The sequence below is a fragment of the Aegilops tauschii genome, chromosome 3 (genome assembly GCF_002575655.3).
Source record: "Aegilops tauschii subsp. strangulata cultivar AL8/78 chromosome 3, Aet v6.0, whole genome shotgun sequence".
Taxonomy (NCBI): domain Eukaryota; kingdom Viridiplantae; phylum Streptophyta; class Magnoliopsida; order Poales; family Poaceae; genus Aegilops; species Aegilops tauschii.
Window position 1 is genome coordinate 69,215,658 of NC_053037.3, and position 14,241 is coordinate 69,229,898.

Sequence of the window (14,241 nt, forward strand, 5' to 3'; positions counted from 1 at the left end):
ATGTGATGATCATTGCCTGGATATCGTCATAATTATTTGAAGTTCTATCAATTGCCCAACAGTAATTTGTTTTCCCACCGTTTGCTATCTTTCTCGAGAGAAGCCACTAGTGAAACCTACGGCCCCGGGTCTTCCTTCTCATATATTTGCTTTGCGATCTATTTTATTTGCTCTTTTGTTTCAGATCTATTAAACCAAAAATACAAAAATATTTTGCTGCACTTTATTTTATTTGTGATCTATTATTTCAATCTATTACAACTTTCTCTCGTCAACACGCAATTTCTGGCGTCGTACCCCGAAAGGGATTAACAACCCCTATAACACGTCGGGTTGCGAGGTGTTGTTATTTGTGTGCAGGGGCTGTTTACGTTGTGTTGCTTGGTTCTCCTGCTGGTTCGATAACCTTGTTTCATTTCTGAGGGAAATACCTACTGCCGTTGTGCTGCATCATCCCTTCCTCTTTGGGGAAACACCGACGTAGCTTCAAGCGACATCACTTTGTTCATGACTTATACATGTTCCTCAAACTATGAGATTATGCGACTCCCGAATACCGGAGGAACACTTTTTGTGCTATCAAACGTCACAATGTAAATGGGTGATTATAAAGATGCTCGACAGGTGTCTTCGAAGGTATTTGTTGGGTTGGCATAGATCGAGATTAGGATTTGTCACTCCGTGTTTTGGAAAGGTATCTCTGGGCCCTCTCGGTAATGCTCATCACTATAAGCCTTGCAAGCAATGTGACTAATGAGTTAGTTGTGGGCTGAAGTATTACAGAACGAGTAAAGAGACTTGCCAGTAACGAGATTGAACTAGGTATGATGATACCGACGATCGAATCTCGGGCAAGTAACATACCGATGACAAAGGGAACGACGTATGTTGTTATGCGGTTTGACCGATAAAGATCTTCGTAGAATATGTAGGATCCAATATGAGCATCCAGGTTCCGCTATTGGTTATTGACCGGAGATGTGTCTCGGTCATGTCTACATAGTTCTCGAACACGTAGGGTCCGCATGCTTAACGTTTGATGACGATTTGTATTATGAGTTATGTGATTTGATGAACCGGAGTTTGTTCAGAGACCCGGGTGAGTTCACGGACATGACGAGGAGTCTCAAAATGGTTGAGAGATAAAGATTGATATATTGGAAGGCTATATTCGGACATCGGAATGGTTCCGGAGAAGTTCGGGTATTTTCCCGAGTACCGGGAGGTTACCGGAACCCCCCAGGAGAAGTTATGGGCCTTATGGGCCATAAGAGGGAAGCACACCAGCCCACAAGGGGATGGTGCGCCCCCCTTGGGCAGGAGGCCGATTAGGACTAGGAGAAGGGGGCCGGCCCCCTTTCCTTCTCCTTCTCCCTTCCCCCTTTCCTACTCCATGTGGGAGGGGAATCCTACTAGGACTAGGGAGTCCTAGTAGGACTCCACACCTTGGCACGCCCCCTAGGGCCGGTTGCCTCTCCCTCTCCCTCCTTTATATACGGGGGCAGGGGGGCACCCTGGAACACACAAGTTGATCTTTTAGCCGTGTGCGGTGCCCCCCTCCACAGTTACACACCTCGGTCATATCGTCGTAGTGCTTAGGCGAAGCCCTGCGCCGGTAACTTCATCATCACCATCATCACGCCGTCGTGCTGACGGAACACTCCCTCGGCCTTAGCTGGATCAAGAGTTCAAGGGACGTCACCGAGCTGAACGTGTGCTGATCGTGGAGGTGCTGTGCGTTCGGTACTTGGATCGGTTGGATCGCGAAGACGTTCGACTACATCAACTGCGTTACTAAACACTTCGCTTTCGGTCTATGAGGGTACGTGGACACACTCTCCCCGCTCGTTGCTATGCATCTCCTAGATAGATCTTGCGTGATCGTAGGATTTTTTTTGAAATTACTGTGTTCCCCAACAGTGCATCCGAGCCAGGTTTATGCATAGATGTTATATGCACGAGCAGAACACAAAGAGTTGTGGGCAATAATAGTCATACTGCTTACCAGCAATGTCTTACTTTGATTCGGCGGTATTGTTGGATGAAGCGGCCCGGACCGACATTACATGACCGCGCTCATGAGACTGGTTCTACCGACGTGCTTCGCACACAGGTGGCTAGCGGGTGTCTGTTTCTCCAACTTTAGTTGAATCGAGTTTGACTACGCCCGGTCCTTGTTGAAGGTTAAAGTAGCACACTTGACGAAAAATCGTTGTGGTTTTGATGCGTAGGTAAGAAGGTTCTTGCTAGAAGCCCATAGCAGCCACGTAAAACTTGCAACAACAAAGTAGAGGACGTCTAACTTGTTTTTGCAGGGCTTGCTGTGATGTGATATGGTCAAGACATGATGTGATATAAATTGTTGTATGAGATGATCATGTTTTGTAACATGGTTATCGGCAACTGGCAGGAGCCATATGGTTGTCGCTTTATTGTATGCAATGCAATCGCCATGTAATTGTTTTACTTTATCACTAAGCGGTAGCGATAGTCGTAGAAGCAAGAGTTGGTGAGACGACAACGATGCTATGATGGAGATCAAGGTGTCACGCCGGTGACGATGGAGATCATGACGATGCTTCGGTGATGGAGATCATGAGCACAAGATGATGATGGCCATATCATGTCACATATTTTGATTGCATGTGATGTTTATCTTTTATGCATCTTATTTTGCTTAGTACGGCGGTAGCATTATAAGATGATCCCTTACTAAATTTCAAGGTATAAGTGTTCTCCCTGAGTATGCACCGTTGCTACAGTTCGTCGTGCCGAGACACCACGTGATGATCGGGTGTGATAAGCTCTACGTTCACATACAACGGGTGCAAGCCAGTTTTGCACACGCAGACTACTCGGGTTAAACTTGACGAGCCTAGCATATGCAGATATGGCCTCGGAACACCGAGATCGAAAGATCGAACGTGAATCATATAGTAGATATGATCAACATAGTGATGTTCACCATTGAAAACTACTCCATCTCACGTGATGATCGGACATGGTTTAGTTGATATGGATCACGTGATCATTTAGATGACTAGAGGGATGTCTATCTAAGTGGGAGTTCTTAAGTAATATGATTAATTGAACTTTAACTTATCATGAACTTAGTCCTGATAGTATTTGCATATCTATCTTGTAGATCAATAGCTTGCGTATAGCTCCCCTGTTTTATTTTTGATGTTCCTAGAGAAAACTAAGTTGAAAGATGATAGTAGAAATGATGTGGACTAGGTCCGTGATCTGAGGATTATCCTCATTGCTGCACAGAAGAATTATGTCCTTGATGCACCGCTAGGTGACAGGACTAATGCAGGAGCAGATGTAGACGTTATGAACGTTTGACAAGCTCGGTATGATGACTACTTGATAGTTTAGTGCACCATGCTTTACGGCTTAGAACCGGGACTTCAAAAATGTTTTGAAATGTCACGGAGCATATGAGATGTTCCAAGAGTTGAAATTGGTATTTCAGACTCATGCCCGAGTCGAGAGGTATGAGACCTCTGACAAGTACTTTGCCTACAAGATGGAGGAGAATAGCTCAACCAGTGAGCATGTGCTCAGAATGTCTGAGTACTACAATCGCTTGAATCAAGTGGGAGTTAATCTTCCAGATAAGATAGTGATTGATAGAGTTCTCTAGTTACTATCACCAAGTTACAGGAACTTTGTGATAAACTATAATATGCAAGGGATGACGAAAACGATTCCCCGAGATCTTCACGATGCTGAAATCAGCAAAGGTAGAAATCAAGAAAAGCATCAAGTGTTGATGGTTGACAAGACCACTAGTTTCAAGTAAAAGGGCAAGGTAAAGAAAGGTAACTTCAAGAAGAATGGCAAGCAAGTTGCCACTCCCATGAAGAAGCCCAAAGCTAGACCCAAGTCTAAAACTGAGTGCTTCTACTGCAAATGAAATGGTCACTGGAAGTGGAACTGCCCCAAATACTTGGCGGATAAGAAGGATGGCAAAGTGAACAAAAGTATATATGATATACATGTTATTGATGTGTACTTTACTAGTGTTCATAGTAGCCCCTGGGTATTTGATACTCGTTTAGTTGCTATGATTAGTAACTCGAAACAAGAGTTACGAAATGAACAAAGACTAGTTGAGGACGAGGTGACGATGTGTGTTTGAAATGATTCCAAAGGTTGATAAGATCACCATCGCACACTCCCTTTACCTTCGGGATTAGTGTTGAACCTAAAATAAATGTTATTTGGTGTTTGCATTGAGCATAATATGATTGGATCATGTTTATTGCAATACAGTTATTCATTTAAGTCAAAGAATAATTGTTATTCTGTTTACATGAATAAAACCTTCTGTGGTCATACACCCAAGGTGAATGGTTTATTGAATCTCGATCATAGTGATACATATATTCATGATATTGATGCCAAAAGATGCAAAGTTGATAATGATAGTGCACATACTAGTGGCACTGCCGTTTAGGTCATATTGGTGTAAAGCGCATGAAGAAACTCCATGCGGATGGACTTTTGGAATCACTTGATTATGAATCATTTAATGCTTGCGAACCATGCCTCATGGGCAAGATGACTAAGACTCCGTTCTCCGGAATAATGGACCGAGCCACTGACTTATTGGAAATAATACATACCGATGTATGCGGTCCGATGAGTGTTGAGGCTCACGGCGGGTGTCATTGTTTTCTGACCTTCACAGATGATTTGAGCAGATATGGGTATATCTACTTGATGAAACACAAGTCTGAAACATTTGAAAAGTTCAAAGAATTTCAGAGTGAAGAGGAGAATCATCGTAACAAGAAAATAAAGTTTCTACGATTTGATCGCAGAAGCAAACATTTGAGTTACGAGTTTGGCCTTCAATTAAAACAATGTGGAATAGTTTCGCAAACTCATGCCACTTGGAACACCACAGCATAATGGTGTGTCTGAATGTCGTAACCGTACTTTATTAGATATGGTGCGATCTATGATGTCTCTTACCGATTTACAACTATCGTTTTGGGGGTACGCATTAGAGACAGTTGCATTCACGTTAAATAGGGCACCGTCTAAAAATCCGTTGGGACGACGCTGTATGAACTGTGGTTTAGCAAGAAACATAAGCTGTCGTTTCTTAAAGTTTGGGGTGGCGATGCTTATGTGAAAAAAGTTTCAGCCTGATAAGCTCAAACACAAATCGGAGAAGTGTGATGTCTACTACACAACCTTCTTCTTGTAGATGTTGTTGGGCCTCCAAGTGTAGAGGTTTGTAGGACAGTAGCAAATTTTCCTCAAGTGGATGACCTAAGGTTTATCAATCCATGGGAGGCGTAGGATGAAGATGGTCTCTCTCAAGCAACCCTGTAACCAAATAACAAAGAGTCTCTTGTGTCCCCAACACACCCAGTACAATGGTAAATTGTATAGGTGCACTAGTTCGGCGAAGAGATGGTGATACAAGTGCAATATGGATGGTATATATATGTTTTTGTAATCTAAAAATATAAAAACAGCAAGGTAACTAATGATAAAAGTGAGCGTAAACGGTATTGCAATGCTAGGAAACAAGGCCTAGGGTTCATACTTTCACTAGTGCAAGTTCTCTCAACAATAATAACATAATTGGATCATATAACTATCCCTCAACATGCAACAAAGAGTCACTCCAAAGTCACTAATAGCGGAGAACAAACGAAAAGATTATTGTAGGGTACGAAACCACCTCAAAGTTATTCTTTCTGATTGATCTATTCAAGAGTCCGTAGTAAAATAACACGAAGCCATTCTTTCCATTCGATCTAGCATAGAGTTCGTACTAGAATAACACCTTAAGATACAAATCAACCAAAACCCTAATGTCACCTAGATACTCCAATGTCACCTCAAGTATCTGTGGGTATACGATATGCATCACACAATCTCAGATTCATCTATTCAACCAACACAAAGAACTTCAAAGAGTGCCCCAAAGTTTCTACCGGAGAGTCAAGACGAAAACGTGCGCCAACCCCTATGCATAAGTTCACGAGGTCACGGAACCCGCAAGTTGATCACCAAAACATACATCAAGTGGATCACGTGATATCCCATTGTCGCCACAGATAAGCACATGCAAGACATACATCAAGTGTTCTCCAATCCTTAAAGACTCAATCCGATAAGATAACTTCAAAGGGAAAACTCAATCCATTACAAGAGAGTAGAGGGGGGAGAAACATCATAAGATCCAACTATAATAGCAAAGCTCACGATACATCAAGATCGTGCCGAATCAAGAACACGAGAGAGAGAGAGAGATCAAACACATAGCTACTGGTACATACCCTCAGCCCCGAGGGTGAACTACTCCCTCCTCATCATGGAGAGCGTCGGGATGATGGAGATGGCCACCGGTGAGGGATCCCCCCTCCGGCAGGGTGCCGGAACAGGGTCCCGATTGGTTTTCGGTGGCTACAGAGGCTTGCGGCGGTGGAACTCTCGATCTATTGTGTTCCCCGATGTTTTTAGGGTATATGGACATATATAGGCGAAAGAAGTCGGTCAGGGGAGCCAAGAGGGGCCCACGAGGGTGGGGGCGCGCCCAGGGGGTAGGGTGCGCCTCCCTGCCTCGTGGCTTCCTCTAAGCTTCCGTGACGTCTACTCCAAGTCTCCTGGATTGCTTCTGTTCCAAAAATAACTCTCCCGAAGGTTTCATTCCGTTTGGACTCCGTTTGATATTCCTTTTCTTCGAAACACTGAAATAGGCAAGAAAACAGCAATTTGGGCTGGGCCTCCGGTTAATAGGTTAGTCCCAAAAATAATATAAAAGTGTTTAGTAAAGCCCATAAACATCCAAAACAGATAATATAATAGCATGAATACTTCATAAGTTATAGATACGTTGGAGACGTATCAAAGCGTGTCTTCATAGGATACCCAAAAGAAACTGTTGGTTACACCTTCTATCATAGATCCGAAGGCAAGATTTTTGTTGCTAAGAGTGGATCCTTTCTAGAGAAGAAGTTTCTCTTGAAAGAAGTGAGTGGGAGGAAAGTAGAACTTAATGAGGTAATTGTACCTTCTCTCGAATTGGAAAGTAGCTCATCACTGAAATCAGTTCCAGTGATGCCTACACCAATTAGTGAGGAAGTTAAGGATGATGATCATGAAACTTCAGATCAAGTACTACCGAACCTCGTAGGTCAACCAGAGTACGATCCGCACCAGAGTGGTACGGTAATCCTGTTCTGGAAGTCATGTTAGACCATGATGAACCTACGAACTATGAGGAAGCGATGATGAGCCCAGATTCCGACAGCTGGCTTGAGGCCATGAAATCTGAGATAGAATCCATGTATGAGAACAAAGTGTGGACTTTGGTGGACTTGCCCGATGCTCGGCAAGCCATCGAGAATAAATGGATCTTCAAGAGGAAAACGACGCCGATAGTAGTATTACTATCTACAAAGCTCGACTTGTCGAAAAGGGTTTTTTGACAAGTTCAAGATGTTAACTACGATGAATTTTTCTCACTCATATTGATGCTTAAAGTCTGTCTGAATCATGTTAGCAATTGCCACGTTTTATGAAATCTGACAAATAGATATCAAAACTGCATTCCTTAATGGATTTATTAAAGAAGAGGTTTATATGATACAACCAGAAGGTTTTGTCAATCCTAAAGGTGCTAACAAAATGTGCAAGGTCTAGCGATCCATCTATGGACTGGTGCAAGCATCTCGGAGTTGGAATATACGCTTTGATAAGTTGATCAAAGCATATAGTTTTATACAGACTTGCGGTGAAGCCTGTATTTACAAGAAAGTGAGTGGGAGCACTACAACCTTTCAGATAAGTATATGTGAATGACATATTGTTGATCGGAAATGATGTAGAATTTTCTGGAAAGCATAAAGGAGTGTTTGAAAGGAGTTTTTCAAAGAAAGACCTCGGTGAAGCTGCTTACATATTGGGCATCAAGATCTATAGAGATAGATCAAGACGCTTGATAAGATTTTTTCAATGAGTACATACCTTGACAAGATTTTTGAAGTAGTTCAAAATGGAACAGTCAAAGAATGAGTTATTTCCTGTATTACAAGGTGTAAAGTTGAGTAAGACTCAAAACACGACCACGGCAGAAAATAGAAAGAGAATGAAAGTCATTCCCTATGCCTCAGCTATAGGTTCTGTAAAGTATGCTATGATGTGTACCAAACCTATTGTGTACTTTGCCATGAGTTTGACAAGGGGGTACGATATTGATCCAGGAGTGGATCACTTGACAGCGGTCAAAATTATCCTTAGAAGAGTAAGGAGGTATTTCTCGGTTATGGAGGTGATAAAGAGTTCGTCGTAAAGAGTTACGCCGATGCAAGCTTTTACACCGATCCAGATGACTCTGAGTCTCAATCTAGATACATATTGAAAGTGGGAGCAATTAGCTAGAGTAGCTCCATGCAGAGCATTGTCGACATAGAAAATTTGCAAAATACATACGGCTCTGAATGTGACAGACCCATTGACTAAGCTTCTCTCACAAGCCAAAACATGATCACACCTTAGTACACTTTGGGTGTTAATTAGAAATGTGAACTAGATTATTGACTCTAGTAAAACCCTTTGGGTATTAGTCACATGGCGATGTGAACTATCACATGGTGATGTGAACTATTGGTGTTAAATCACATGGCGATGTGAACTAGATTATTGACTCTAGTGCAAGTGGGAGACCGAAGGAAATATGCCCTAGAGGCAATAATAAAGTTATTATTTATTTCCTTATTTCATGATAAATGTTTATTATTCATTTTAGAATTGTATTAACCGGAAACTTAGTACATGTGTGAATACATAGACAAAACATAAGTGTCCCTAGTATGCCTCTACTTGACTAGCTCGTTTATCAAAGATGGTTATGTTTCCTAACCATAGACATGTGTTGTCATTTGATGAACGGGATCACATCATTAGGAGAATGATGTGATGGACAAGACCCATTCATTAGCTTAGCATTATGATCATTACAGTTTCATTGCTACTGCTTTCTTCATGACTTATACATGTTCCTCAGACTATGAGATTATGCAACTCCCGAATACCGAGGAACACTTTGTGTGCTATCAAACGTCACAATGTAAATGGGTGATTATAAATATGCTCTACAGGTGTCTCCGAAGGTATTTGTTGGGTTGGCATAGATCAAGATTAGCATTTGTCACTCCGTGTTTTGGAGAGGTATCTCTGGGCACTCTCGGTAATGCTCATCACTATAAGCCTTGCAAGCAATGTGACTAATGAGTTAGTTGCAGGGTGAAGTATTACGGAACGAGTAAAGAGACTTGCCGGTAACGAGATTGAACTAGGTATGAGGATACGGACGATCGAATCTCGGGCAAGTAACATACCGATGACAAAGGAAACAACGTATGTCGTTATGCGGTTTGACCTATAAAGATCTTCGTAGAATATGTAGGAGACAATATGAGCATCCAGGTTCCGCTATTGGTTATTGGCCGGAGATGTGTCTCGGTCATGTCTACATAGTTCTCGAGCCTGTAGGGTCCACACGCTTAACATTTGATGACAATTTGTATTATGAGTTATGTGATTTGATGAACCGAAGTTTGTTCGGAGTCCCGGATGAGATCACGAACATGACGAGGAGTCTCGAAATGGTCGAGACATAAAGATTGATATATTGGAAGGCTATATTCGGACACCGGAATGGTTCCGGAGAAGTTCGGGTATTTTCCCGAGTACCGGGAGGTTACCGGAACCCCCCGGGAGAAGTTATGGGCCTTATGGGCCATAAGAGGGAAGCACACCAGCCCACATGGGGCTGGTGCGCCCCCCCTTGGGCAGGAGGCCGATTAGGACTAGGAGAAGGGGGCCGGCCCCCCTTTCCTTCTCCTTCTCCCTTCCCCCTTTCCTATTCCGTGTGGGAGGTGGAATCCTACTAGGACTAGGGAGTCCTAGTAGGACTCCGCACCTTGGCGCGCCCCCTAGGGTCGGCTGCCTCTCCCTCTCCCTCCTTTATATACGGGGGCAGGGGGCACCCTAGAACACACAAGTTGATCTTTTAGCCGTGTGCGGTGCCCCCCTCCACAGTTACACACCTCGGTCATATCGTCGTAGTGCTTAGGCGAAGCCCTACACCGGCAACTTCATCATCATCGTCATCACGTCGTCGTGCTGACGGAACTCTCCCTCGGCCTCAACTGGATCAAGAGTTCGAGGGACGTCACCGAGCTGAACATGTGCTGATCACGGAGGTGCCGTGCGTTCGGTACTTGGATCGGTTGGATCGCAAAGACGTTCGACTACATCAACCACGCTTCCGCTTTCGGTCTACGAGGGTACGTGGACACACTCTCCCCGCTCGTTGCTATGCATCTCCTAGATAGATCTTGCGTGATCGTAGGAATTTTTTTGAAATTACTGCGTTCCCCAACAGGTTTGGATCCCGAAACTATGGACATGGTATCAAGCCCGGTGAAGCCGCTAGGAAGTGGCATGGCAGTGGATAAAGATACAAGGAAGAGGCTGAATATGGATGCAGATGATGCGGCCATTGGTGCTTCAGTGACACTGCAAGTTTTTCTAGGTATCACTGATGGTAGTGGCAAGGACGTGAAAGAGAGCAACTCCCCAACTAGCAAAAACAACAGCAAAAGGGCAAAAGTGACCAAGGATGATGATGTACAAGAGATATTGGCGGCCTCCCTCGGGGAGGACCGCCGGACGCAATGAATATACTATCATGGAACTGTCGGGGAGTGGGGAACCGCAGGACAGTTCATGAGGTTTAGGCCCTCTCTAAAGCCAATAGCCCCAATCTTGTTTTCCTTAGCATACCAGGCAAGCGTCGAATAAGATTGAGAAACTAAGATGGGGACTTGGTTTGAAAGGTTTTCATGGAGTCAATAGTGATGGTAGAAGCGGAGGCTTGGCACTTTTTTGGGATGAACCCCTTACTATAACAGTACTGGATGCATGCCAAAGATACATTAATGTTACTATTGTTGACAGTGGCTCTGGAATTTCGTGGAGGGGGACGTCTGTGTATGGTGAACCGAGAGTAGAGAATAGACAATACACATGTGGGATCATTTAAGTAGACTTCGAGCTACTTCCCCGGAGCCTTGGTTTGTGTGTGGCGACTACAACGAAGCATTGTGGCAGCACGAGCATTTATCAAGGACTATGCGTTCAGAATCACAGATGTCTGCATTTAGAGATTGTCTATTGATGTGCGAGCTTGAGGACCTTGGGTTTAGTGGTATTCCATACACTTCTAATAACGGACAGGATGGTGATCGGAATGTACATGTCTGCCTTGATCGCGCTTGTGCGGTCGAGTCTTGGCGTGACATATTCCCGGCGGCAAGGGTTCTCCACCTTGCCTCGTCGTGTTCAGATCATGCCTCTTCTGGTGCAGCTTGAGGGCATTCAGGAACACCGGAAGAAGAGCCACTTTCCACAGTATGAGATCATGTGGGAGCGCCATCAAGCGCTTCCGGAGGTGATTGCGAAATCTTGGGCAAAAAATAAACCGACCAGAAATCTGGGGTCGGTCGCAACATCATTAGGAAAAGTGATGGCAGACTTGAAACAATGGAGCAATGCAAATTTTGGAAACGTCCTAAAGGAAATAGAGCAACTCAGAACGCAGCTTTCTGAACTAGAACTTGCTGGGGCCGACCGTGCACAAATCCGTTCCAATATGAATCAGCTGGATGAAATGCTATACATGGAGGAAATGCTTTGGCTCCAGCGCTCACGCATAACATGGTTGAAAGAGGGCGAGCACAACACGCAATACTTGCACCAGAGGGCCATTTGGAGGGCTCGAAGGAACTATATTCAGCGTCTTATGAAGGCAGATGACTCCTGGTGCAATGTTCCTACCGAGATGGAGATGTTGGCGACCTCCTATTTTAAGGAAGTTTATACTAAGGATCCTACTCTCGCTGCAGGAGGGGTCCTTGAGTGTATTACCCCAAAAGTTACAGTGGAGATGAATGAATCCTTGTGCAAGCCATTCTCAGAGAAGGAGATCTCTGATGCATTATTCCAGACTGGCCCCTTGAAGGCCCCGGGCTGTGATGGCTTTCCGGCTCAGTTTTATCAACGAATGGGCAGTGCTCAAAACTGAAATTGTGCAAGCAGTCCAAGAGTTTTTTAACACAGGGATCATGCCAGACGGTGTTAATGATACAACAATTGTGTTAATTCCTAAAGTTCCGTATCCCAAGGGACTCAAGGATTTTCGTCCAATTAGACTGTGTAATGTGGTGTATAAAATTGTCTCCAAATACATGGTGAACAGGTCACGACCTTTTCTTACAAAGCTTGTTTCTGAAAATCAGAGTGCCTTCATTCCAGGGAGGCTCATCTCTGATAATTCTATCATAGACTTCGAATGTATTCACCATATCCAATCTATAAAGGAGAACTCACCGGCTTTCTGTGCTTATAAGCTAGACCTATCTAAGGCCTATGATCGTGTTGATTGGATCTTTCTGGAGAAGGCCCTTCTTAAGTGGGGTTTTTCCCAGCATTGGGTTTCTTGTGTTATGGCATGTGTATCATCGGTGAAATACTCAGTGAAATTCAATGGCAAATAGCTCGAGCCCTCTACCCCATCATGGGGACTCCGACAAGGTGACCCGCTTTCCCCCTTTCTCTTCCTTTTTGTCGCTAATGCCCTTTCTTCCCTGATATGCAAATCAATGAGGGAAGAGGGTCAACAAGGGGTTAAAATATGCCGAGGTGCTCCTGAAATTTATCATCTATTATTTGCGGATGATTCACTCTTATTTTTCCAAGCGTCAGAACAACAGGCGGTACTGGTGAAAGGTTTGTTGAACACTTACGCAGCGGCCACTGGCCAGTTGATAAATCCTTCGAAGTGCTCCATCCTTTTTCAGACCACTGCCTGCCATCTGTTGCAATTAACGTCAAGAGTGCGTTGGGAATTACACATGAAGTTTTTGAGCCAAAATACCTGGGTCTACCAGTCCCGGAAGGCAGGATGCATAAAGGAAAATTTGAAACTATTCAGGAACGTTTAAGGAAGAGACTCATTGACTGGAGTGAGCAATATATGTCGTTAGGTAACAAAGAGATCTTAATTAAATCAGTTGCTCAAGCTATCCCAACTTATGTTATGAGTGTGTTTAAGCTCCCTTCTTCAGTATGTGATGAGCTTACCCGTATGATGAGTCAGTATTGGTGAGGAGTTGAGAATGGGAAGAACAAGATGGCGTGGATGAGTTGGGACAAGATGAAATTGCCTAAATCTATGGGGGGCATGGGCTTTAGGGACATGAGAGCTTTCAACCAGGCCTTGCTGGCTAAGCAAGCGTGGAGACTGCTTGATACTCCTACAAGTTTGTGTGCAAGGTTATTGAAAGCAAAATATTTCCCCTCAGGTCATCTTTTGGATATCGTGTTTCCGAATAGTGGATCTGCAGTGTGGAAAGGTGTATTGCATGGACTTGAGCTGCTGAAAAAAGGAATTATATGGTGTGTAGGTGACGGGGCGCAAATCAGAACTTGGCGTGACCCCTGGATTCCGCGGGCATCTTCCTTTCGTCCGGTTACTCCAAAGGGCACTTGCCGTTTTAACCGTGTCTCTGATTTTCTGGACGCGGATGGTGCATGGAGAGCTGACCGACTTCGTGAATTCTTCTAGGAAATGGAGGATGAGTATATGTTAAAGATCCGTACTTCTCCTAGGCAGCGCACTGATTTCTTGTCATGGTTTCCTAAGAAAAGTGAAGTGTTTTCGGTCAAAAGTGCTTACAAGCTAGCTACATGTGATCATGACACAACTTTTGCAGGAGGCTCCTCAAGTGCTGCTTCAAATGGCACTAGATCACTATGGAATTGTGTGTGGAAATCTTCAGTCCCCCAAAAGATGAAGATAACAACGTGGAAGATTGTTACTGGGGTGTTACCAACGAATCGGTACAAAGTGTACAGACACATCTCCAAACGATCAACTTGTCCTCTATGCAGGGTGGAGGAAGAAGGAACATACCATGCATTGGTAGCATGTACACATGCAAGAATCTTATAGGTAAATATGCGGGCTAGATGGCCCCTTCCTTCCTGATGATTTTCTGATTGATAATGGTAAAGAATGGCTTATGCACCTACTTAGCACTTGCTCGGATGATGTGCGAGATACGATTATAATGTTGACATGGCGCATATGGCAGTTGCGAAATGACCAGACACATGGTAAGGAAGTTCCGCCAATTCCCACTA

The 14,241-nt window shown here is 44.0% G+C and overlaps 1 protein-coding gene across 1 annotated transcript; it reads left to right on the top strand.

Moving 5' to 3' along the window:
* The first annotated feature begins 11,275 nt into the window (after positions 1 to 11,275).
* On the top strand, positions 11,276 to 12,121 carry LOC141042720 (uncharacterized). The gene has a single exon (XM_073511598.1). The coding sequence runs from the start codon at positions 11,276 to 11,278 to the stop codon at positions 12,119 to 12,121; it is 846 nt and encodes a 281-aa protein (XP_073367699.1).
* The last annotated feature ends 2,120 nt before the right edge of the window (positions 12,122 to 14,241 follow it).

Coding starts and splice junctions, on each gene's coding strand:
- LOC141042720 (XM_073511598.1), top strand. CDS start 11,276: ATGGTGATCGGAATGTACATGTCTGCCTTGATCGCGCTTGTGCGGTCG.